Source organism: Hemitrygon akajei, chromosome 9 (assembly GCF_048418815.1).
Source record: "Hemitrygon akajei chromosome 9, sHemAka1.3, whole genome shotgun sequence".
Classification (NCBI taxonomy): domain Eukaryota; kingdom Metazoa; phylum Chordata; class Chondrichthyes; order Myliobatiformes; family Dasyatidae; genus Hemitrygon; species Hemitrygon akajei.
Genome location: NC_133132.1, coordinates 133486230 through 133512631, shown reverse-complemented (window position 1 = coordinate 133512631; position 26402 = coordinate 133486230). Strand labels below are relative to the sequence as shown.

Sequence of the window (26402 nt, the reverse complement as noted above, 5' to 3'; positions counted from 1 at the left end):
TACTGTTCAGAGGGACTGTATATATCCCCCATTCATGTCTTTTTACTCTTGCAGTTTCTTAACTCTACCCACGAAGATCCTAGGTCATCTCTTTCTAAGGATTTGATCTTACTTTTTAACCAAGAGAGCCACCCTATTCCTCTACCTACCTGCTTGTCCTTTTGATACAATGTGCATTTTTGTTGTTAAACTCCCAACTATGATCTTCTTTTAGCCACAGCAATACACACAAAATGCTGGAGGAACCCAGCAAGCCAGGTTGCATCTACAAATAAAGAGTAAACAGTTAACGTTACAGGCTAAGATCCTTCATGAGGACGCAGGAAGGGTCTTGGCCCAAAATGTCGACTGCTTATTCATTTCCACAGATGCTGCCTGGCCTGCTGAGTTTCTCCAGCATTTTGTATATATTGCCATGATTTCCAGTGTCTGCAGATTTTCTTGTTTCTTTCAGCCACAACTCAGTGATGCCCACAAAGTCATACCTGCCGATTTCTAATCTGCTACAAATAATATTGTGAGTACTGCATGCATTCAAATTTAGTCCTATATTCATATTCAATTTTGCTCACATATTACTGAAAGTTAAGGAATTTGAAGACACAGATTTTAACTTAAAATTACAGCAAATAGCCAAAAACATTCCAGCAATGACAAGGATGATTGAAAAGATATCTGCGAAAATGTGCTAAATTTTGAAAAAAACATTGTGATTCAAAAGGCAGAAAATCACACACTGTATCTACAGAAAAGAAAGGCTCGAGTTCAGCAACAGACAGTCTAAGATATGGAATATTACAAATACGCAACATATTTATAAAAGGGAGAAAATAAAATTAAAGCCATCCCAGGGACAAAATGGTCAACAAGATTGAAAATAACAGCAGAAAATACTGGACATATCAAGCAGATCAAGTAACATCTGTGGAGAAAAAAATTAACATTTACACTTACTACAAACTCTTATTTAAATATTTCTTCCCAAATTCACAATCCTACGAAATTAGTCTTTAGCAAACCAATACCTAATATAATTGCAAGCTACTAATAAAACTTATGTTTACATAATGCAAAGATCACATTAAGAAAAAAATTAAAGCACTGCTCAAAAATAAGTGTCTTGATCCAAGTACACTAAAAGCTGGCGACTAAACATTTAAATTTAAGTGAAACAATATACTTAAGTTCACACAATATATAATTTGTAGGCTGGTTACTTACAAATGGTCCCTTCCTAAAACGAGTGTCCAGTTTATCCCCAGGTGAAGATCTCAAAACATACTCCACCATGCTTACTCCTAGACCACCACTTTCAGAACGGGGAGACAGAACAGAGCTGACTTCACTGTTCCCATGAAAACCTTGGCCAGGTCTTCTCTGAACCATGATTGGCTGTGATACAGTATGGCCTATGTAATTTAAATTTAAACAGTAGATAAATGCTTGTTCACTGAGATAGAACTAAAAAGTTATCAATATCTGAAGCTAGCATAATCAATAAGAGACTCATATACATTGTAATCCTACGGAGGAGATAACATGGTAATAAAAATTATGTCAGAAAAGCTGCTTGTTAAACTATTACTCTATCACCCCCCCACACCCCGGCAAAGAACCAAGGCATCTTTTTTTTTCTCTCAGTGAAAGATGGGAGAAAAACACCATATATTGGAAGCAAGAGAAAATCTGCAGATGCTGGACATCCAAGCAACACACACAAACTGCTGGAGGAAATCAGCAGGGCAGGTAGTACCTATGGAAAATAGAGTACAGTTGACATTTCAGGCCAGGGCCTTTCAGCATGACTGGAGAGAAAAAAAAATGAGGAGCAGTTACTCTACTACCTGCTGAATTCCTCAAGCAGTTTGTGTGTGTTGACCATATATTGGAATTCAGTCTTAATTCTGTTTTGTGTTTTGGGATCAGAGAAATTGCCTCACAAGGAAAAGATGAATACAGAATAAACAGTATGCAATTATGGAAATGACAATCCTGATTTTCCAGTCTTTTTACATTCTGTGATTGTTATGGAAAAACAAAGGTTTTAAACTCTTAAGCTGCATGTAATTCTGAGACTGGCATAGCCAACAAGTCTTAGAGAAGGTTCTTCCAAAGTACTTGATATTATTTTAAATCCTGAAGATCCTGAAGGAAAGGTTATAAGAAACTTCAGAACAACAGAATGGTATTGCACCAAGAGAATAATTATACTGGTTGGAAGCAAAGGACAGTGCAAGAGAAATGAGAGACACAAGATAATTATTTCATTATAATAGTCACTTGCTGAAACTAACTGAAATGATTTTCTAAAATCAAAAGACAAGTCACAAGGAACTGAACAATTCGTTTTTAAACCGAAATTTTCAGAAACCTATTTGGAAATTCTATCTAAACATACAAAAATGCAATCCATAAACAACTTAACATTTAATTATATTTTTATATATTCAGCACATTCTTAAGCAGAATTTGCTCAACAGTTCGACAATGAGGAGGAAGTGACACATGCTTGCAGTCTTCATTCAGTGCAAGAAGCTCTTGGCTTCAATCGAGTATCTGTGGAATACTCCTGAGCAGAGACTAGATACTTTGCTTCACAAGATTCAATAACATACTAAACCATTTATAGGCTAATACTACTAACTTAAATAATGGTAATTATGTACTGCAGGTGGTTGCAGGCCACTTACAACTAAAGTGAAGGGAAACTATATTACTGAGCAGTAAATCTTCATTAGGATTACCAGATTTAACAAATAAAGAGAAAAGGCACAAAGATCAAAATTAAATTGTCACTCCACAGACTGAGTCAATGATTATCTATCAACCCTGAAATTTGCCAGTTATCCATCATTAATTTATTATTCGCTCCCATTTTCTACTTATAACAAATCATTTCTGTAGTACAAAAAATACTGCGAGTAGCAACTGAGGAGGGAAAGAAAAAGTCAGCATTTTAGGACAAAACCCTACATGAGGATAGAAAGAAGAGAGAAGATGATACAGAGGTAGGGAAATGGCCCTGAGTGCCTGAGGGCGAAGCCCTCTTAGTGGACGCTCCAGATGCCTCTGGCACACCTGTTTCCGGTGACAGTAATGTCCAGTGTCCTGTGAGACAAACCGGGGAGAAACTATAGGAAAAAGGGGGAAAGTTGACAGCAAAGGTAGAGGCGGTTACCACTTGGCCAAGGTCCCAGACTGTGAGCACTCTGCGCTCATTCCTTGAGTTCTGTGATATATGCTGCCTTTCGCTAACTCCCCATTGATTGAGGAAGAGTCTCCCGGCCCTTCTCCCATTGAGTTAGATGAGGGGGTGCGGAGGTCTCAGAGAATTAGGGACCACCAGATAGGCTGGCCTATGTTGCACCAGGGGAACAGAGTGTGACCCCTATCATTTTGGGGAGCTATGCCACTGCCTTTTACACCTGGATTGGGCTTTGTGTTTTGCAGGAAGGGTTGGCGAATCATCTCAGCGTCATGAGGACATGACTAAATTTGGTGGGGGGGGGGGGGTGGGCGGAGTGTAACCCGCTGTAAGGTTTCACTGCTAATGTAATGGCTTCTCTGTAGCATCAATGTTTAGGTTATGACTAGAGAAAATGGGGCTTTGAAACATATGTTATCCAATGGGCGAAATGTTTTTCTTTTTTGTGAGTCCAGAAGAGATTTTTGTGGTCTTTCGTTGGGGCGCAAATGGAGAGTCGGAAGACCACTGGATGGTGTGGACTGATGAGTGAGGGTCCAAGGGCCGGCTACGCTTGGAGGTCGATAGGAACAAATGAATGAACAGTGAGCTCTAACGATGCACAATAGACTTTTTCCTTAAAATGGGCCCTTTTACTTTTTATTTTCTTTACTAACCCTCTATCCGAATTAAGATTTATAAAGTTCAATCATTTATTTGCATATAGTGGACTGTTGGATATTCTGTGGTGTGGACTTGTAACCAGGCAACACATCATGCTTGAATTCTGAGTTTGACGGGGCCAGAAGATGTTTTCCCCTAGATGAACACGTGCTGTCCGAGCCTGAGGGTGACATAAGCTTTTCTCCTCAAAACGAAGGCATAGAGATTATTGTTAATTACATTTGTGAAGAAGCCAAATCAATCCACTTGTGCAAATGTTAACTTAGAATATCTATGAAGAACACAGTAATTATGTTTGCCATTAGAACAACAATTTTGAAAGATTACAGTAAAATATTCAAGTTCATAAAAAATAAAGTTCATCAGCTTAAAAAATACATTTTCTATTGCATTGGAAACTAGTGAAGTTATTAAACATTTTATACAAAAATTGGAAAGAATACAGCTTTTAAATAATGTGTTGCCAGTAACACTTACGAGATGCTCCCCATGTAGTATCCCTCCACTCATCTCCCAGGAAAATCCCTTTTTGGCTATCTTTAGCCGAATCATCTGATTCCCAGAATTTATTAGCAGGTAAAAGCTAAAATAAAGAAATAGCAAAATGAATGACAGCAAGGTTAAATATCAAAATGTAGCTGTTTCACTAATTTCAAATGTAGAAACAAACTAGTGATCTCACGATGGAGGGGAAAAAAGATGAACATTTTCATTTGTTTTCTATTTCACACCATTTATAAACTGGGGCCTTTTATGGTTAAACATCATGTCAGCAAACCATATTTACCCAAGGTAACCAGGACGCATTTTGAGCTTGGAGATTAGCTAATTTTAGAGATTCTTTCGTAGTTCACTTTATTTTCAAGCCAAATGACTTTCACTACCCATTGGTTACTTTTGTAAAACAAAAAGAACAAAATGAACAAAGTGAGCTTTTAATTAAAATGCTATACCCCTACTTCATTCCTTTGTTTCAAACATCCATAGCAGGCTAAGACCACACAGAGCAAAAAGAATATAAGCAGAAAGCTACCTGGTCCTTCCTGCCTGATTTGCCAATAAAAGCTCATAGCTAAATCACCAGGACATAAGCTGAAGACCTATTTCAGGAAATTAGTGTACAAATGGATGACATTGAGAAAATACAACAATGGCAATGCTGAATTTCTGATGAGATATTAAACCCAAGATCGTTTCATAATCAAAATATTTTTGTATTTTAATGCTCAAGGTCATTGACATTTCTTTATCCAATATAATTTTGCCTGAATCTCAATAAATGGCCTGTTTCCTTTTTAAATACCTACAGGAGTCCTTACAGTATGTTTTCATGCCTCCTACTAGTTTACTTTTGTACTTTCTTTGCTCTGCCTATTGCTTGACCCATTTTTGTTAATCCTTCTCTTTTCAATTTCTTTTGTCTTTCCTTAACCTTAAATACTAACTTTTCTTACTTGACTATTTTACTTATGTTTCATTCTAATAGAATTACCAATAATTTTCTTAAATATTTTCCTATCATATATATTAAGCAACGTAAATTGCTGGGGGATTCAGCTGATCAGGCAGCATCTATGGAAATGAATATACAGTCAACATTTCAGGCTGAGACTCTTGTTCAGATGACAGAATAAAAAGGTGGGGGAAGGGGAAGGAAGCTAGTTAGAAGTTGACAAATAAAGCCAGGTGGGTAGGAAAGATCAAGGGCTGGAGAACAAGGAATTCTGTAGGAGAGGAAAGTGGACCATAGGAGTAAAGGAAGGACGAGGGGGCCCCTGGGTGAGGTGATAGGCAGATGAAAAGAGGTAAATGGTCAGAGTGGGGAATGGGGGGTGGGGGTTTAAAAATTAAATGGTAACTAAATGGAGATATCAATATTCATGCCATCAGTTTGCAGGCTACCCAGATGGAAAATAAGGTGTTCTTCTTCCACCCTGAGGGTGGACTCCTCTTGGCCTAAGAGAAGGGCATGGGAATGGGGATTAATTTGTTTGGCCACCAGGAAGTTCCGCCTGCGGCAGATGGAGCAGTTTATGATGGGTCTCAATGGGTTTATGATGGTGATCGGTCGGAGCTTAAAAGAGTTCAGAAGGAACTCAGAGTACAGATAAGGGGGGCAAAGGAGCAGTATAGGAGAAAGCTAGAACAAAAGCTGCGGAAAAAAAGCATGAAGGAGGTGTGGGATGGGATGAAGATCATCACCGGATGCGGTGCAAAGCGGGGGGGCGAAAATAAGTGGAGATGTGGAGAAAGCGAACCAGCTGAACAACTTCTTCAACAGGTTCGACAGCTCAATCTCATTCTCACCGCAGAAATCCACACCAGGCTTACTTCCCTCACAGGAAAATAGCCACTCACTGGAGACCTTGCCCACGCCCAGGATTACGGCTGCACAGGTGGAAGGTCAACTGAGGAAGATCTGTACCAGCAAGGCGGCTGGACCGGATGGAGTTTCCCCACGATTACTGAGGGCCTGTGCGACTGAGCTGGGAGAACCACTACAGCGCATCTTCAACATGAGCCTGGAGCAGAGAAGAGTACCCAGATAGGAGTAGACTCTCACATGGTGGATTGGATAGTGGACTACTTGACAGATAGACCTCAGTATGTGCGGTTGGGAGACTGTAGGTCTGACACGGTGGTCAGCAGCACAGGAGCGCCGCAGGGAACCGTACTCTCTCCAGTCCTGTTCACCCTGTACACATCAGACTTCCAATATAACTCGGAGTCCTGCCATGTGCAGAAGTTCGCTGATGACACGGCCATAGTGGGGTGTGTCAGGAATGGACAGGAGGAGGAGTATAGGAAACTGATACAGGATTTTGTGATATGGTGCAACTCAAACTACCTGCGTCTCAATATCACCAAGACCAAGGAGAAGGTGGTGGACTTTAGGAGATCTAGGCCTCATATGGAGCCAGTGATCATTAATGGAGAATGTGTGGAGCAGGTTAAGACCTACAAGTATCTGGGAGTACAGTTAGACGAGAAGCTAGACTGGACTGCCAACACAGATGCCTTGTGCAGGAAGGCACAGAGTCGACTGTACTTCCTTAGAAGGTTGGCGTCATTCAATGTCTGTAGTGAGATGCTGAAGATGTTCTATAGGTCAGTTGTGGAGAGCGCCCTCTTCTTTGTGGTGGCGTGTTGGGGAGGAAACATTAAGAAGAGGGACGCCTCACGTCTTAATAAGCTGGTAAGGAAGGCGGGCTCTGTCGTGGGCAAAGTGCTGGAGAGTTTAACATCGGTAGCTGAGCGAAGGGCGCTGAGTAGGCTACGGTCAATTATGGAAAACTCTGAACATCCTCTACATAGCACCATCCAGAGACAGAGAAGCAGTTTTAGCGACAGGTTACTATCGATGCAATGCTCCTCAGACAGGATGAAGAGGTCAATACTCCCCAATGCCATTAGGCTTTACAATTCAACCGCCAGGACTTAAGAACTTTTTAAAAGCTATTATTAATGCTTTTTGAGATAGTGATTTAGATGCATATCATATTTTTTTACTGAGTTAAGTATTGTATGTAATTAGTTTTGCTACAACAAGTGTATGGGACATTGGAAAAAAAAAGTTGAATTTCCCCATGGGGATGAATAAAGTATCTATCTATCTATCAATGTAGAGGCCGCTGATTGGCAAAATCAGAGAACAACTCAACCCAATCATCAAGCACCTGAGCTACACATTTTCCGAGTTATTTCCATAAGCAAAAATTGATGAAGTCACTCAGGTTTTAAAATTCAACTTACAAGAATTTAGAGTTGCACAGCTTTCCAATGAGATTCCATTTAGGAAATAGGTATAAGCTCCATTTTAAGTCAAAAGTTACATGTATACTTGTGCCATGATGCATCCTACTGGCCATCAATGGCTCAGAGCAATTCCCGTATTGTTGTCCAGATCAGTGAGGCTGTTACGTGATTCGACACTCATAGGGTAGCACAGTGGTTAGTGTAAAGCTATTAAGCATCATCGATCGGGGGTTCAAATACCACCACTGTCTGTTAGGAGTTGGTATGTTCTCACATGACTGTGTTGGGTTTCCTCTGGGTGCTCCAGTTTCCTCCCACAATCCAAAGATGTTGGTTAATGTTAGTGAGTTGTGGGCATGCTATTTTACATGATAAATAAAACTAATCAAACCTAATTGTCCAATCTCAGATTGATTTCTTTTTAAAAGATCACTTAACTATGCAGAATCATCCAGTTCATTACCAATTCCAGTTTCCTATTTACAAATTGTCCATTTCCAACAGTATCTAAAAAGCTTTGAGGTTTAATTCTACATATTGCTTGGTAATTGCCATTTCTCCTTGACCATAACCTTTTGCAACCTCAACAGTGCTGTGTTGCTCGATAACTAGACTTGGTTTAATCAACGTTTTCTGGTTAGACACTGACAGTACAACTCATCACCTTGTAATTCCATCACTAACTTCCTAACTTTGACACCAATTCTACTTCCCATTTTGCTTGCTTACTTGGCAGACTGTTTTCCACCTTGGATTCTGAATGATCTAGAACTGCCAAAGAATTTCCAAACTCTACCATTATCTCTCAGCCTATTTTTCTTTGAAAGAGACAACTATTATTTTGAAGCCAATAAGTTTAATTATCAAAATGCTCTCCTAACACTCATAATATTTCCACTGTATGAGAATTTTAGCCTTGGAAAAAAAATATGCTACCTACATCCCAAGTTGTACCAATCACTTAAATCACTTTAATGGCCCTCTGCACTCAAAACAAACCAAACATACACAAAGTGCACTGCAGATGCTGTGGTCAAAGCAACACGTACAAAACGCTGGAGGAGCTCAGCAGGTCGGACAGCATCCATGGAAATGAGCAGTCAATGTTTCCACAGATGCTGTCAAACCAAACATACAATTCTGTGTTTAATTTGCCTAACAATTTATTCTTTCAGGAATCACCATAACCTCCCTATTCTTCTTCCTTGTACAATTTTCTCTCACCTCAGGACTGATAAGATCTCAGCCATCCAGCCTCACAGTTCAGATTCCCTCTCTAAATTCCCAATACCTATGCTATGGAATCAGAATCATAGAACAATACAGTACAGTATGGTACTCAGGTGCATCATGCCCATGTTGATCATTTTACCCATCTGTATTAATCTCATTTGCCCACACAGATTGCTATCCCGTCTATTGAACTGTCTGTCTTAAAAGGTTTCTTCACATTGTAATCACATCTTTCAGCACTTGTAACAGCACATTCCAGAAATCAACCTTCTTTGTAGAATAACACACCTCTCAGATACCCTTTAAATCCCTCCTTCTTACCTTAAGTCTATACCCTCTAGTTTTTGACACCACTACCATGGGGAAGAGATTCTATTCACTTTTTTTTAACCTAAAACACTGGTTTCCTTGGCTGCATAAGTCTAGGGAAAACACTTTCAAGTCCCGCCAAACTCGTGAGATTTTGATGGCTCATCCCACCCTAAATCCTAGTTTGTGTGGATGCTGTGTAATTTGCTACCCTTTTACAAATTAGTGCCACAAAATAACAGAAAGTACACTGACAACACACACAACATGCTGGTGAAATGCAGCAGGCCAGGCAGCATCTATAGAAAGAAGCACTGTCGACGTTTCAGGCCAAGACCCTTCGTCAGGACTAACTGAAAGGAAAGATAGTAAGAGATTTGAAAGTAGGATGGGGAGGGGAAAATGCGAAATGATAGGAGAAGACCAGAGGGGGTGGGGTGAAGCTGAGAGCCAGAAAGGTGATTGGCAAAAGGGATACAGAGCTAGAGAAGGGAAAGGATCATGGGACAGGATGCCTAGAGAAAAAGAAAGGTGGAGGGGAGCACCAGAGGGAGATGGAGGACAGGCAGAGTGATGGGCAGCGAGAGAAAGAAAAAAAAGGAGGGGGAAAAAACTAAATATATCAGGGATGGGGTAAGAAGGGGAGGAGGGGCATTAACGGAAGTTAGAGAAGTCAATGTTCATGCCATCAGGTTGGAGGCTACCCAGCCAGTATATAAGGTGCTGTTCCTCCAACCTGAGTGTGGATTCATCTTGACAGTAGAGGCGGCCATGGATAGACATATCAGAATGGGAGTGCAGAATTAAAATGTGTGGCCACTGGGAGATCCTGCTTTCTCTGGCCGACAGAGCGTAGATGTTCAGCGAAATGGTCTCCCAGTCTGCGTCAGGTCTCACCAATATATAAAAGGCCACACTGGGAGCACTGGACGCAGTATACCACACCAGCCGACTCACAGGTGAAGTGTCGCCTCACCTGGAAGGACCGTCTGGGGCCGTGAATGCTGGTGAGGGAGGAAGTGTAAGGGCAGGTGTAGCACTTGTTCCGCATGCAAGGTTAAGTGCCAGGAGAGAGATTGATGGGAAGGGATGGGGGGGATGAATGGTGGGCACATGGGGTGAGGGCAGATGTGCGGGAAATGGGAGAGATGCGTTTGAGAGCAGAGTTGATGGTGGAAGAAGGGAAGCCCCTTTGTTTAAAAAAGGAAGACATCTCCTTCGTCCTGGAATGAAAAGCCTTATCCTGAGAGCAGATGCGGCGGAGACAGAGGAATTGTGAGAAGGGGATAGCATTTTTGCAAGAGACAGGGTGGGAAGAGGAATAGTCCAGGTAGCTGTGAGAGTCAATAGACAATAGGTGCAGGAGTAGGCCATTCGGCCCTTCTAGCCAGCACCGCCATTCACTATGATCACGGCTGATCATACACAATCAGTACCCCGTTCCTGCCCCCTCCCTATATCCCTTGACCCCACTATCTATAAGAGCTCTATTTAACTCTCTCTTGAAAGCATCTCCACTGCCTTCTGGGGCACGGCATTCCATATATCCACTACTCTCAGGGTGAAAAAGTTTTTCCGCATCTCTGTTCTAAATGGCCTACCCCTTATTCCTAAACTGTGGCCTCTAGTTCTGGACTCACCCATCAGCAGGAACATGCATCCTACCTCCAGCGTGTCCAATCCCTTAATAATCTTATACATTTCAATCAGATCCCCTCTCATCCTTCTAAACTCCAGTGTATACAAGCCCAGTCACTCCAATCGTTCAACATATGACAGTCCCGCCATTCCGGGAATTAACCTTGTGAACCTACGCTGCACTCCCTCAACAATAAGAATGTCCTTCCTCAAATTTGGAGACCAAAACTGTACACAATACTCCAGGTGGGGTCTCACCAGGGCCCCGTACAGCTGCAGAAGGACCTCTTTACTCCTATATTCAATTCCTCTTGTTATAAAGGCCAGCATGCCATTAGCTTTCTTCACTGCCTGCTGTACCTGCATGCATGCTTTCATTGACTGATGTACAAGAACACCTAGATCTCGTTGTACTTCCCCTTTTCCTAACGACTCCATTTAGATAGTAATCTGCCTTCCTGTTCTTGCCACCAAAGTGGATAATCTCACATTTATCCACATTAAACTGCATCTGCCATACATTTGCCCACTCACCTAGCCTGTCCAAGTCACCCTGCGTTCTCATAACATCCTCCTGACATTTCACACTACCACCCAGCTTTGTGTCATCAGCAAATTTGCTGATGTTACTTTTAATCCCTTCATCTAAATCATTAATGTACCGTAGATGTTGGATTATAAGCCGCTACTTTTTTCCCACATTTTGAACAGCTTTGAACACTGCGGCCTTTACTACGGTGCGGCTAATGCATGATTTTTTTTCATGCCGCCAAAAACATTTTGCCTCGTAACAGTAGACCAATAAAATTGATGAGTAGTTCACAGAGGTCCAATGAAATTGTACGATAAATCAAGCGCACTTTCACAATTAAATTATTGTAAATCAGTCATTTGTACTCACCCTCATCAACATGGAAAACACTCGAAGAAAAGCATTGTGCTGCCTTTATGGCAGTTATTTAGTTTATAATATTTTCGCTTAGTAATTCATTTTCTAGTTAAAGTTAGAAGTGTTTTAACTATATTTGTTTTCTGTACTACATCCCGAGATGCTATGACGTCACACCCGGTTTCGCCGCGTCTTGTGGGAAATACCGGTTTGCGATAAACGGGAAGGTGGGGGCGAGCGGCATTAGATCTGAGCGAACGCTGCTTTTAAGTTAAAGGCGATCAATAACTTTTCCTGGTAGGCTGCAGTATATATATTTTTCACCAGTCATTAGGAGATATTGGAATGTTGTTCAGTAAAAAAGTATACGCAACGTAATTTGTGTGTTACCGATACGTATGTATATTTAAAAGTAGCCGCGTTACAGGCACGGTTGGAAAAAAAGCATTTGCAATATGTATTTGTTTATGTTACCATATGGATTTAATTAAAAGTTAAAAAATCCTCACGTGTAATATCTTTCTGTGTAAATATCTCATATTACAACGTGGGCCACCTGTGGCCGAAAATCCGGTGCGGCTTGTACAAGTACAAAATTGATTTTCTTTCTAAAATTAGAGCCAGCGGCTTTTAATCAGGTGTGCTCTGTAGTGCGAAATCTACGGTATATTGTAAACAGCTGCGGTACCCCACTGGTCACAGCCTGCCATTCTGAAAGGGACCCGTTAATCGCTACTCTTTGTTTCCTGTCAGCCAGCTAATTTTCAAACCATGTCAGTACTCTGCCCCCAATACCATGTGCCCTAATTTTGCCCACTAATCTCCTATGTGGGACTTTAGCAAAAGCTTTCTGAAAGTTCAGGTACACTACATCCACTGGCTCTCCCTTGTCCATTTTCATAGTTACATCCTCAAAAAACTCCAGAAGATTAGTCAAGTATTATTTTCCCTTTGTAAATCCATGCTGACTCGGACTGATCCTTCTACTGCTATCCAAATGTGTCGTAATTTCCTCTTTTATAATTGACTTCAGCATCTTTCCCACTACTGATGTCAGGCTAACCGGTCTATAATTCCCTGTTTTCTCTCGCCCTCCTTTCTTGAAAAGTGGGACAACATTAGCCACTCTCCAATCAGCAGGAACTGTTCCTGAATCTATAGAACATTGGAAAATGATTAACCAATGTGTCCACAATTTCTAGAGCCATCTCCTTAAGTACCCTGGGATGCAGACCATCAGGTCCCGGGGATTTATCAGCCTTCAGACTCAACAGTCTATCCAACACCGTTTCTTGCCTAATATAAATTTCCTTCAGTTCATCCATTACCCTAATTCCTTTGGCCACTATTACATCTGGGAGATTGTTTGTGTCTTCCCTTGTGAAGACAGATCCAAAGTACCTGTTCAACTCATCTGCCATTTCCTTGTTCCCCATAATAAATTCACCTGGTTCTGTCTTGATGGCCCAATTTTGGTCTTAACCATTTTTTTGCTTTTCACATACCTAAAGCTTTTACTATCCTCCTTTATAATCTTGGCTAGTTTACCTTCGTACCTCATTTTTTCTCTGCGTATTGCCTTTTTTGTTATCTTCTGTTGCTCTTTAAAAGCTTCCCAGTCCTCCGGCTTCCCGATCATCTTTGCTATGTTATTCTTCTTCTCCTTTATTTTTATACTGTCCTTTACTTCCCTCATCAGCCACGGCTGCCCCTTACTCCCCTTGGGATCTTTCTTCCTCTTTGGAATGAACCGATCCTGTACCTTCTGCATTATTCCCAGAAATATCTGCCATTGTTGTTCCACTGTCTTCCCTGCCAGGGTATTGTTCCATTGAACTTTGGCCAGCTCTTCCCTCATAGCTCCATAGTTCCCTTCGTTCAACTGTAATACTGACACATCTGATTTTCCCTTCTCCTTCTCAAATTGTAGGTTAAAGCATATCATATTATGGTCACTACCTCCTAATAGCTCCTTTACCTCAAGGTCCCTGATCATATCCGGTTCATTGCACAACACTAAATCTACAATTGCCTTCTCCCTGGTTGGCTCCAGTACAAGCTGTTCTAAGAATCCATCTCTGAGACACTCCACAAACTCCCTTTCTTGGGGTCCAGTAACATTCTGATTCTCCCAGTCTACCTGCATGTTGAAATCCCCCATGACAACTGTATCATTACCTTTGCGACATGCCAATTTTACCTCTTCATTCAACTTACACCCTACATCCAGACTGCTGTTTGAGGGCCTGTAGATAACTCCCATTAGACTCTTTCTACCCTTAGAATTTCTCAGTTCTATCCATACTGACTCTACATCCCCTGATTCCATGTCCCCCCTCGCAAGGGACTGAATATCATTCCTCACCAACAGAGCCACCATCAGTCTGTCCTTTCGATAAGACGTATATCCTTGAGTATTCATTTCCCAGGCCCTGTCTGCTTGAAGCCATGTCTCTGTTATTCCCACAACATAGTACTTGCCAATTTCCAACTGAGCCTCAAGCTCATCTACTTTATTCCTTATACTTCGTCTGTAGGCTTATAGTAGATATCAGTAGATAGGCCGTCTCCAGAGATGGAGACAGAAAGATCAAGAAAGGGGAGGGAGGTGTCAGGAATAGACCAGGTAAATTTGAGTGCAGGGTGAAAGTTGGAGGCAAAGTTAATGAAGTCAACAAGCTCAGCATGCGTGCAGGAGGCAGCGCCAATGCAGTTGTCGATGTAGCAAAGGAAAAGAGGGGGACGGATACCCGTATAGGCTTGGAACATGGACTGTTCCACAAAGCCAACAAAAAGGCAGGCATAACTGGGACCCATGCGGGTGCCCATGGCTACACCTTTGGTTTGGAGGAAGTGGGAGGAGCCAAAGGAGAAATTATTGAGAGTAAGAACTAATTCCGCTAGACGGAGGAGAGTGGTGGTAGAGGGGAATTGGTTAGGTCTGGAATCCAAAAAGAAGCGGAGAGCTTTGAGATCTTCCTGGTGGGGGATGGAGGTATATAGCGAACGGACATCCATGGTGAAAATAAGGCAGTGGGGGCCAGGGAACTTAAAATCATTGAAAAAATTCAAAGCGTGACAAGTGTCCTGAACATAGGTGGGAAGGGATTGAACAAGGGGGGATAAAACAGTATCAAGGTATGCAGAAATGAGTTCAGTGGGGCAGGAGCAAGCTGAGACAATGGGTCTACCTGGACAGGCAGGTTTGTGGATCTTGGGTAGAAACAGGAAGTGCGGGGTGTGGGAACTATGAGGTTGGTGGCAGTGGATGAGAGATCCCCAGAGCTGATAAGGTTGGTGATGGTATAGGAGACAATGGCCTGGTGCTCCTTAGTGGGGTCATAATCAAGGGGTAAATAAGAGGAAGTATCAGAGAGTTGTCGCTGTGTGTGTACACAGTAAAGTACACTGCACATGATTAAAGGAAATATATTTATAAATTTTATCTTAACTAAAGGGTTATTAAAGAATAACAAAAAGAAAAGGGCCCAGTCTAATTAAACAGTCAAATGCTCACAAGTTGGAGTTCATCTTGAACTTCTCTGTCACTCACGGGCTGGGCCCTTGGTTAGCATGAACACCTGCACCATCTTCCAAATGCCACTCGTAATACATCTCAAACAAATGGGTCTCATTTTGGCAGTTCTGTAAAAGCAGCCTGTCTGCTTTCAGCCTGTTTGGGTTATTGTTGAAGATGAGGGATGACGTGGAATGTCTGCCATCCAATTAGTGGGAGATTTTCTTGGTGAGGGACGATAAGGTTGGTCTTGGGCTTTTTGGTGGGAGATGAAGAGAGAAGAAGCTGGGGAGAAACGGTCGCACCATTACATACTTTATTCTACATTGCTATTGATTCACCTTATTCTAGTTCAATGCACTGTGCAATGATTTGATATGTATAAACAGTATGCAAGACAAATTGCTCGCTGTTATCTTGGTACATGTGACAACAATAAACCAATATCAATATCTCAAATAGCCTCAATTTGCTCCAAGGCCAGACTCTTCGATCTTGCCTTTTAACTAAGTCCTCAAAATCAGACAACATCCTAGTTAATATCTCCTCGATGTCCCTTTGGCCAATCCTAATGGCCTCCTACCTGGCTGGTGATTGTTCTCTTCGTTGGCACATTGATTTTTAATCACATAAATACAATTTTACTTTTGAATTCATTCTCCTTATGGGAAATGTAACATAACAACTTGTTTTTTTCTAGTCATTTTACTTAACACACTAAATGCTTTACTTGGTCTAATTCACCTTTCTAAAATTACATGGTGTGTCCAGGACTTCAATCACAAGACACAGGACCAGTTGTGATAAATTGCACTTCAGTAATCTCAAGTTTAGCTCAAGGTATATAACTACCGTAGATTCCGGACTACAGAGCGCACCTGATTAAAAGCTGCTGGCTCTAATTTTAGAAAGAAAATCAATTTTTTACTTGTACAGGCCGCACCGGATTTTCGGCCGCACCAGATTTTCAGCCGCAGGTGTCCCACGTTGTAATATGAGATATTTACACAGAAAGATATTACACATGAGGATTTTTTAACTTTTAATTAAACCCATATGGTAACATAAACAAATACATATTGCAAATGCTTTTTTTCGAACCGTGCCTGTAACGCGGCTACTTTTAAATATACGTTGCGTATACTTTTTTACTGAACAACATTCCAATATCTCCTAACGACTGGTAAAAAATATATATACTGCAGCCTACCAGGAAAAGTTATTGATCGCCTTTAACTTAAAAGCAGCGTTCGCTCAGATCCAATGCCGCTCGCGTAATGCGCTCCCCCCCCTTCCCGTTTATCGCAAACTGGCATTTTTCCCACAAGACGCGGCGAAACCGGGTGTGACGTCATAGCATCCCGCGATGTAGTACAGAAAACAAATATAGTTAAAACACTTCTAACTTTAACTAGAAAATGAATTACTAAGCGAAAATATTATAAACTAAATAACTGCCATAAAGGCAGCACAATGCTTTTCTTCGAGTGTTTTCCATGTTGATGAGGGTGAGTACAAATGACTGATTTACAATAATTTAATTGTGAAAGTGCGCTTGATTTATCGTACAATTTCATTGGACCTCTGTGAACTACTCATCAATTTTATTGGTCTACTGTTACGAGGCAAAATGTTTTTGGCGGCATGAAAAAAATCATGCATTAGCCGCACCGTATTAAAGGCCGCAGAGTTCAAAGCTGTTCAAAATGTGGGGGAAAAGTAGCGGCTTATAATCCGACATCTACGGTAATTACTTCAATATTGTTCACCTGTGCTAATGGTTGAGCTTTTAAAAAAGCAGTGTACTCTAGACCGTATTAAATAACTACACAGGACTGCACAAAGTCCTGAGCACATATATATATAGCTAGGATGTTTAGGACTTCTGCAGAGTACTGTAGTAATTTTATGTATCGCGCTGTACTGCTGCCACAAAAAAATATCATGACATACCTGAGTGATGATAAACCTGACTGATAATGGGTCTCTACAGTAGACTGAGAGTGGGATGGAGGCAGGGAGAGGGAAATCATGGTTAGGAAAGGGGGAATGGAGAGGGAGAGGGAAGTACCACAGAGACCTTCTGTAATGATCAATAAACCAATTGTTTAGAATCAAATGACCTTGCCTGGTGTCTCAGGGCTGTGTGTCTGCACCCACACCAACCCCCACCCTGGTACTTCTCCACCACCTGCTCCACAACCCTCTTGTAGCGCTCCACCCTCGTCATTCCCAACATCTTTTGCTCCTGCAGATCTACAAACTCAGTCTCCATTCCATGTTGACAAATACAGTACTGTGCAAATGTGTTAGGCACTATATACACACACACGCACACACATATATATACATACATACACACACCTATGACTTTTGCACAGTACTATATGTTAATACTAACCCAAGTAAAACACCTAGTCACTGGGAAAGTACTTTAAAAATGTCTAATTGTCCAAAAATGCATCTGTATCTTGGTTTTGTGTTAGATGACAAGAAAATAAATCTCAAATAAATCGAACTTGAATTGCCTATATTGTATTATGATTTCTTTATAACTATAGAACAGAAGCTACGAAATCAGCACTAATGTTTGAATAAATGAGTGAAAGAATTCCAACCAAATATCCCAACATACCAGCTACAGACCTGCAGGAAACATTATGGGAATGATTGTGAATGAACACTTGAAGTAAAATCCTATTCTAAGCAAACACCTTCCTTTCTTTGTGGAACCTGAGAAGTGCTACCTACCACAATAGTTATAAAAATAACAATTTGCTCTAGATTCATCAAGGATACCTTCAAATACCAAGCTAATTTGCAATTTGAAATAAGATCACTGGAAAATAAAGACAGGTAAAAAACTGGCAGATTCATGCATTTGAGGGCTAATGGACAAGGTACAAAATGTGTTAAATTATTTAACCTGAACCAATATTTGACAAAACTTGAAATAACATATTATTAATCCATACATCAAAGCTGTCTGGCTTAAATTCAAGTTAACTGCATGCTAAGCACACAAAAAAAAGTGGTCCAGAGCAATCTCATTCATCATTGGTCTGCCATATGGTTTGTTTGATTTTCCACTTGCCTCAATCAATTTTCCATTTCCAAAACAACCTCACTCTCTAGTTAAGAATGTGCCAGCTACTACTTTGAAGTGGGGAGGTCTAATGGCCTTGATCACCATGTTTCTATAACCACAGAAAGTCTTAGCCAAAGGATAGACAAGACAAGAGGATCCATAACCAAGATAAAAATTCTGTGATTGGAAATTAGTAATGCTTTCAATCTGAATATTACTTTTCTATCATTGTGATGTGATCCACAAAAGATGTTTACCAATACTATATACCAATCTGACAAGTCTTCCTAAATGACATCCCTACAAGTAATTGTTCCTGCTGGAGTTACAACAGCAGTGTTTCAAAATTGACACTTGCACTCAGTCGTTCTGGCAAACTTTGTGCCAGACTCTCAATGACCCAACAACACAGAAATGGATGGAGATTCTACATATATCTAAGTACATTTTCATATATCTAAATCTACTTATATCTTAATAGAATCTTTTTTTAATTTTTAATTTCATATATTATTTGCCAAAAGATTGTCAATAATCAGAACTGCTGCTGATCACTGTTCAAAACAGTGAATGCTGTCAAATTTATAATAATGTTAACCTAAAATGAAGAGGTTTAAATTCCACCTGCTGCATGGACTGTGGTACAGAAAGCAGGCCTGACAATTGATGTACCAATGAGATAAACTAAAATAAGGTTAAAGATGTAAATGTACTTTGGCAACTAATTTTCACAGAAGACTTACAGGTAGTTGATTCATATTCCCATTGTTAATCTGTTTTGGTAGTACTGGCAAATAATGAATGTAGGACATGTTATCATAGCCCGATGCACTGCTTGAAACCTCTCATGGCATTCATCATATCCATATGGACAAGGTGATTCGGGCAAGACGGTAAAAAGAATACCAGGGACAAGCAATGCATTATTCCATTCATATATCCAAACACTTCTTTCCCCATTTGAAGTGGATATGGCCAAGAGATTTTCAGTAATAAATGGGATTGTAGCTCTTCAATTGAGTTTTGCAAATATCCTTGAATCGTTTCCTCTGTCCGCCTGAGAACTTATCCTTGTGCTGGAGTTCAAACTAGAATGACTGTTTCACAGTGTCTGTTAAAAATAGCCTCTGTACAGAAGGATCTTGGCCTGAAACGTCAATTGTATTCATTTCCACAGATGCTGTCTGACCTGCTGATTTCCTCCAGTATTTTGTGTGTGTTGTTCTGTAAAAAATTAGGGAGAGAGAGAGTCTGTGGTATGTCGAGTGCCAGGTGAGCAATGTAGTCGTTGGAGCACTGCAAGTCTGTGTCTTGTTGTTGCCTTCCTCATGCTTGAGTGCTCGGTGGTGGGTGCTGATGCTTTTTTTGCCAGTGGGGTGGGAGGGGGATTGCTGCTTGCTACTGTTTATGTGTGGGAGGGAGGGGAGCTGAGGGGGACTTTGTGGTTCTAACATTTAACTGTCATCTATTCTTTGGGGGCACTCCTCTGTTTTCGTGGATGGTTGCGAAGAAAGAGCATTTCAGGTGTTTATTGTATACATTTCTCTGACATTAAATGTACCTTTGAAATGGACACAGTTCTGCAAGGGACAATGACTGACCTCATAGTTTGTCTTTTCAATAAACTGGCAAAATTTTGGGAAGGTGTCACTGTTGTTCTTTTTCCAATGCTTCAAAATGCCTGCTAAAGATAGCTCAGGTGTCAGAGGTAAATGAAAGGGCAAGCATCACTGTACCCTTTAGACCAGGGGTCACCAACCTTTTTGAACTGCGGACCAGTTTAATATTGACAATATTCTTGCGACCGGCCAACGACGGGTGGGGGGGGGGGGTGTTAATCACGACCAGAATATAAATGATAAGTCATCTATAAGTCACTTTTAAGTGGCTAATACACTCAATTTCATTTCTAAAATGGTTTTTCTAGCGAATTTAATTTTAAACACAGCGCACATTTTCCTCGCATGAATATAGTGATAAGTCAATTATAACTCACTTATAATTCAATAGCATCATAACATTTTAAGTAACGTTTGGATATTAAACACACGGCACATATTTTCCTTGTATGAACATATAAAATCATTGCAACACACCAGTGAGTGGACAAGGTAAGGGCCGGAGGTCCCCATACCGGGGCCGTAGTCCGGAGAGAGCGACCGACCAAGTGAGGAGTGCGACAGGGAGCGTGCCTGCCACCCCCCCCCCCCCCCCTTGTAGGTAGGTAGGATCTATCAGCCAACAAAAGTTTGGCTTGAGGGATGACTTTCAGTAGATTGCAGCGAGGTAGCTGCTCGGCTACTTACGAAATCCCTGAGCCCGAATCAAGTCATCTGCAAATATTTTAGCACCGGGTTCCCCACGAACATTCGGTGTGCTAAACAGGTTTAAAGGCAGCACCCATCCGTCTGCGCTCCAAGCCAGTAGCAACGGCACTTCTCGCCGGCTGATTACCTGAGGCCAACCAGTGATTCCTGGCGCGAGGGTATCACAGCGTTTAGGCAACTGATGACCTCTCGTGCATTCAAGTTCAACAGTGGGCATGACAGGGAATGAGAAAAGGTGCAGCTGACTCATGTCATTTCATATCGCCAAATCATATTGTTTCCTCGTGGCCCGGTGGCTGGGATTGCTTTAGACCATGACTTTTGTGACAAGTGTAAAGTATTCAAATATTTATTTTCTCAACTAACTAAAGAACATGCTAATGTATTAAAGATGACAGGGAACTTCAATGATCGATCACTGCTGATAGGTGCTCCTGAGATGGAGGAAGTATCCAATATCTTTCAAGATCTTGTCACAGATCTTTACTGTTGGAGAGCAGCATGCTTATCAAGCAAAGTTAGAAGTAAAGATTTGGTTTACTGTTAGTGGAAAAAGTTTGTCCTTTTGCACACTTCAATGAAAGATCCACAATGGCATGGAACTCAGCAGCTAAGCACATGCAAATGCAAGTGCTTGCTACAGCTCAACTAACGAGGCTTGGGTATCCCATGGCTCAGGAGAGTTGTTGCTATAGGTTAAAATCGCATGCAAGTAGTTCTGAAGATTGTCACTTACTGAAGAAATGGACCTAAGAGGTCCAGTGACAAAGTTTTGTTGGGGATGAAATGCAATGCTATGCAAGAAAGATTAAAAAGGAAACATTTTGGGAAAAGGCACAGCTTTTCTGTAGCCTCTGCAGTAACAGTGGTTCTCATCAATAGCAATTCTAATGATGGAACCATGCTTAACTCCATTCCACAGCAGTTTTCCTTGTCAGACTTGCTGCCACTCTGACCCACAAGAAATCAAAACAGCTACATTACTGCACAGGCCTTGGAAGCAGACAGTATCCTCAATGAAATCCTGAAACTTAAGACGTAAGAAGCTTTAGTATCAAATACCCAGCCTCATTATAGACATCTGGTAACATGTTATCCCAACAATTCCAAATTCAATAACTAACCCATCTTCAATAAAATAGATGTCCAATGATGGCTGATACAGAAGGTATCCTGTGGTACTGTGTGCCACAGCCTCAGTCATCACTAAGTTCCTCTGAAATGTTGCTCTCTGAAACTCGGCATGGACGTAATCCTTCCAAAGGCACAGTTAATATGATCCTCGGACAATGCAAAACCTTGAAGAACCATGCAGAGAACAGTGCGTGTTATGGCACATGGCCTTTCCCACACTCACTATTAAATGGGAGAAATAGTAGAACATCCTCCTGAAATTCAGCTGCCTGCAGAAATTCCAATGGGGCCTAAACCACACCTCCATAGACCTAGGCTTGATCCTGACTTTCGATGCTGAAGCTTACAAATCATCTTCTGATCACATTGATTTCTTTTACATCCCAAGTGGTCTGGTTAGTTAGTTAGTTACTACTGTAAATTACCCATGTAGCTTAATGGCAAAAGAATCAATGGCTGAATTTGTGGACGGGCTTGAGAGAGACTAAGTTACAGTGGCACAGTGAAGTATGGGAGAATGAGACTATGGAGACTGCTTCCCTTGAAACCGGTACCAGTTAGCCATATGGTCTCCTCCTGTGTTCATGTCAGTAAAAGAATAATGTTCTGACTTGAGTGATAATTCTCAAAATTGAACAAAGGTCACAATTAAGAAAATCTACTAGTTCATACTTGAGGACAATCAAATTATGTGGTCATGGCAATTCAGTCAGCTATACAAAATGGAACCCGACCCTTTGGCCCAACTCTTCCATACTGTCATTTAGTTACACAAAATCAACAAAATGATCATTTTTGTCTCTGAAGAAATCAACGCCAACTGCAGAAAGCATCCAAGACAAATATGACACTGTCAAGATGAAAAAAAATTGGCACACAAATCAAGTTATTAGGATACAAATGAACTTTGTTCCAGGACTATATGACCTACTAGAAATTAAAGCTTTTACACTCCCCAAAAACTGTCAGTAGACAGGAAATTACAGTTGCATATTAAAAGTTGCAAAACAAGAATAGCTGTGGATGGTAAATTCTAGTTCTACCAGGCACAACCAGAAACCATGAGTGAATAAGCAAAAGAAAAATAACAAAGTTAAAATCTAAAACACACAATTCTACTAGTTCCAGTTACTCTGGGACTTATCTTCCAGTGAGGGAAAATACATAAAGAAGAATGGTGAAATTTACAGTTTTGCATTTTTCTCCTTACAACTGTGATCACTTCAACTTGAGAAAAGTTATTTAATTTTGGTCACTTTTAACCTTCAATTCAAGATTCATAGTCCCAAAAACAGGACATTCAAAGCTTTGAACATTACCCAATTTGTAGCTAAGTCCATCCCCAAAGATATCATCCCACTGCTGCAGTAAATATTCTAATCCCAGCATTACTTTCAGAGAAAATGTGGTGTGAGGAAGTGGGAAAAGTTGTGATCTGCCCATTTCATATTTACAATCAATATTCCAACTGGCAACTGGGATTAGCAGATAGGACGCTGTGATCAACATGGACTGACTGAGCCAAAGGGCCTGTTTCTGTGCTTATTACTCTATGATTTGATCAGCATAGAAAATGGAGTAAAGACAAAAAAAAGAGTTCAGCTATGAAACCAAGTTCGCCTATAAGAATTCTCTCTCCTCAGTCACTTTCCTACATTTCCCATAATACTCAGAAAAACAAGCATTTGTGTAACATATAAAACAATAACAAGCAACTGTACTTCAAGGAAACAGTGCTTTTTCAAACAATGTTGTGATGTCAATATTTCAAGCAATTTTATATGATAATGCTTCAGAATGTAGGATCTCTTAACTTCTAGGCTGAGTCAGTGGTAAGGAAGGCAAATGCAACATTGGCATTCAATTCGAGGAGGACTTGAATATAAGAACAAGGATATGATGATGCAACTTTATAAGGCATTGGTAAGGCCACACACTTTTGGGCCCCTTATCTAAGAAAAGATGTGCTGGCATTGGAGAGGGTCCAGAGGAAGTTCAAAAGAATGATTCCAGGAATGGAAGGATTAACATATGAGGAGCACTTGATGGCTCTGGACCTGTACTCACAGGAGTTTAGAAGGTTGAGGGGAAACTCACTGAATATTGAAAGGCCTAGACAGAGTGAATGTGGAGAAGGTACTTCATATAGTGGGTGAGTCTAGGGCTAGAGGGCACCCTCAAAATAGAGGGACGACCATTTAGAATAGCGACGAGAAGGAATTTCTTTAGCCGGAGGGTTGTGTATCTATGGAATTTATTGCTGTGACAATAAGTTCCAGATTCACAACCCTCTGGCTAAAGCACAGGTTGATAGGTTCTTGGTTAGTCAGGATGACAAATATAATAGGGAGAAGGTAGGAGAATGGGGTTGAGAGAGATATTAAATCAGCCATAATAGAACAGCTGAGCAGACTCGATGGGCAAGTGGCCTAATTCTGCTTCTAAGTCCTATGCCCTTAACTCAATGCTAAGTTTACTGTAGTGCAATGTGTGCCAGTGCTGATTGTTAAAATGTAATGGTGTATAATGAAGGGACTGAATGAATCACGAAAAAATTCCTAAGGTTAATCTATTAATGTTGGAGGACAAAACTCAGAAATAGTATGAAGCTTCAACTTCACAATAAAATGTTCTCCAACTGAAGATTTAAAGCAGCTACCCCTGACAGAGCATAGTCCAAAGCCTGGGCAGTCTTTCATTATTTTACCTTAGATAAGGATTTGCTCTGGAAACATCACTGTTCTTGAATTGAAGGTGGCAGCATTCAGATCCCAACAATACAGCATCAAAACCTACAGAAAGACAAATGCAGGATAGGTAGACTGCAAGCTGTGTGTGGAGGGTGAACTGTTTTGAAGAACTAGGGTGGCCAAACCTTAGCATTCATTCTATGGTTTCTTATTCCGTCAATCTGCAATTACAAATAAATGCATTCCAAAGTGTAGTAATTGGAGAAAGAGGCACTGAGCCAGCTTAGTGTTAAAACACTTATTCTGCATCATCAGATTAACTTCAATATTGAAGACAACATACAAAATTGTGGGAATTTTACACACTTGCCTAAACCGGCTACACAAGGATAGGCTTACATTTTCCAAGAGGATGCAACAATTTCAAATAGATCCATAAAGAAATATGCTAACTTTCATTGAACTTACTAATATGAGCTTCATAAAATAAAACTAAGCATGGACAGTTACCCTTCACATGACAAGATGCATGGACTGGTAAAGACCTTATGTGCTAACTGCCTATTTAGTGAACCCTAAACAAAACAATCAATTGATACTCACATTAAATGAACTTTGCAAGCATGTCAGGTAAGGCCATAAGAACTGAAGACATAGAAGCAGAATTAGATCATTAGATTGAGTTTGCTCCACATAGCTGACTTATTTCCCCTTTCAACCCCATTCTCTTGCCTTCTCCCCGTAACCTTTAACTCTCTTACTGATCAAGAACTCATCAACGTCCGCTTTAAATATACCCAATGATTCAGCATCCACGGCCAAATAGGGATGCCCTTGTATTCTGAGGTTGTGCCCTCTGGTCCTAGACTCTACCATTATTAGAAACACGTCCACTCTAGCTAGGCCTTTTAATATTGGGTAGGTTTCAATGAGATCTCCCCCACTCCATTCTTCTAAGCTCCAGTGAGTTCAGGCCGAGAGGCAAACCCTCTTCATACATTAACCTTTCATTCTCAGGATCATTCTCGTAAACCTCCTCTAGACCCGCCAGCACTTCCCTTCTTATATCAGGGGCCCAAAACTGCACACAAGCCTCAGCATTACATTAGTGATTTTATATTCTAGTTCTCTTGAAATGAATGCTAAGGTTGCATTTGTCTTCCTTAATATTGCCCCAACCTGCAAGTTAACCTTCAGGGAATTCTGCAGTAAGACTCCTTCTACCATAGTGCATGACCATACACTTCCCTACACGTATTCCACCTGCCATTTCTTTGTCCATTCCCCTAAATTTCTCCATGTCCTTCTGCAGACCTACTGCTTCTTCAACACTGCCTGCATCTGCACCTATGTTTGCATTGTTCACCAAACTTAGCCACAAAGCCATCAATTCCGTCATCTAAATCATTAAGGTATAACCTGAAAATTAGTGGACACAACACTGACCCTTGTGGAACACCATTGGTTATCAACAGCAATCCAGAAAAGGCCCCTTTATTCCCTCTCAGACTCTTCTGCCAGTCAGCCTATCTTTTGTGCATGTTAGTATCTTTCCTGTAATACCATGGGTTCTCAGTTTAGAAGTCTCATTTGCAGCACCTTGTCAAAAGCCTTCTGAAAATCTAAATAAACAACACGACTGACATTCCTTTATTTATCCTGCCTATTAATTTTCTCAAAGAATTCCAGCAGATTTGACAATATTTCCCCTCAAGGAAACCATGTTGACTTCAGCCTATGTTATCATGTGCCTCCAAGTACCCTGAAACTGCATCCTTAATAATGGACTCCAACAGCTTCCCAGTCACTGAAGACCGGCTATAATTTCCTGTCTTTTGCTGCCCATCCTTCTCAGAGTGGAGTGATATTTGCGATTTTCAGTTTTACACAACCATTCCAGAATTTAGTGAAAGATCATATGCCTGCACAATTTCTACAACTATCCTTAAACCC

The 26402-nt window shown here is 40.8% G+C and overlaps 1 protein-coding gene across 8 annotated transcripts in view; it reads right to left on the bottom strand.

Moving 5' to 3' along the window:
• The window catches only part of LOC140733536 (pumilio homolog 2-like), a 138502-nt gene that overhangs the window by 83275 nt on the left and 28825 nt on the right, over positions 1 to 26402 (bottom strand). For all 8 annotated transcript variants that reach the window (XM_073056988.1, XM_073056986.1, XM_073056990.1 and 5 more), the window contains exons 4-5: positions 4346 to 4451; positions 1222 to 1409 (exon numbers count right to left, since the gene is read on the bottom strand). In XM_073056988.1, the coding sequence (XP_072913089.1) occupies positions 1222 to 1409; positions 4346 to 4451 (294 nt within the window). The remainder of the gene's footprint in view (positions 1 to 1221; positions 1410 to 4345; positions 4452 to 26402) is intronic.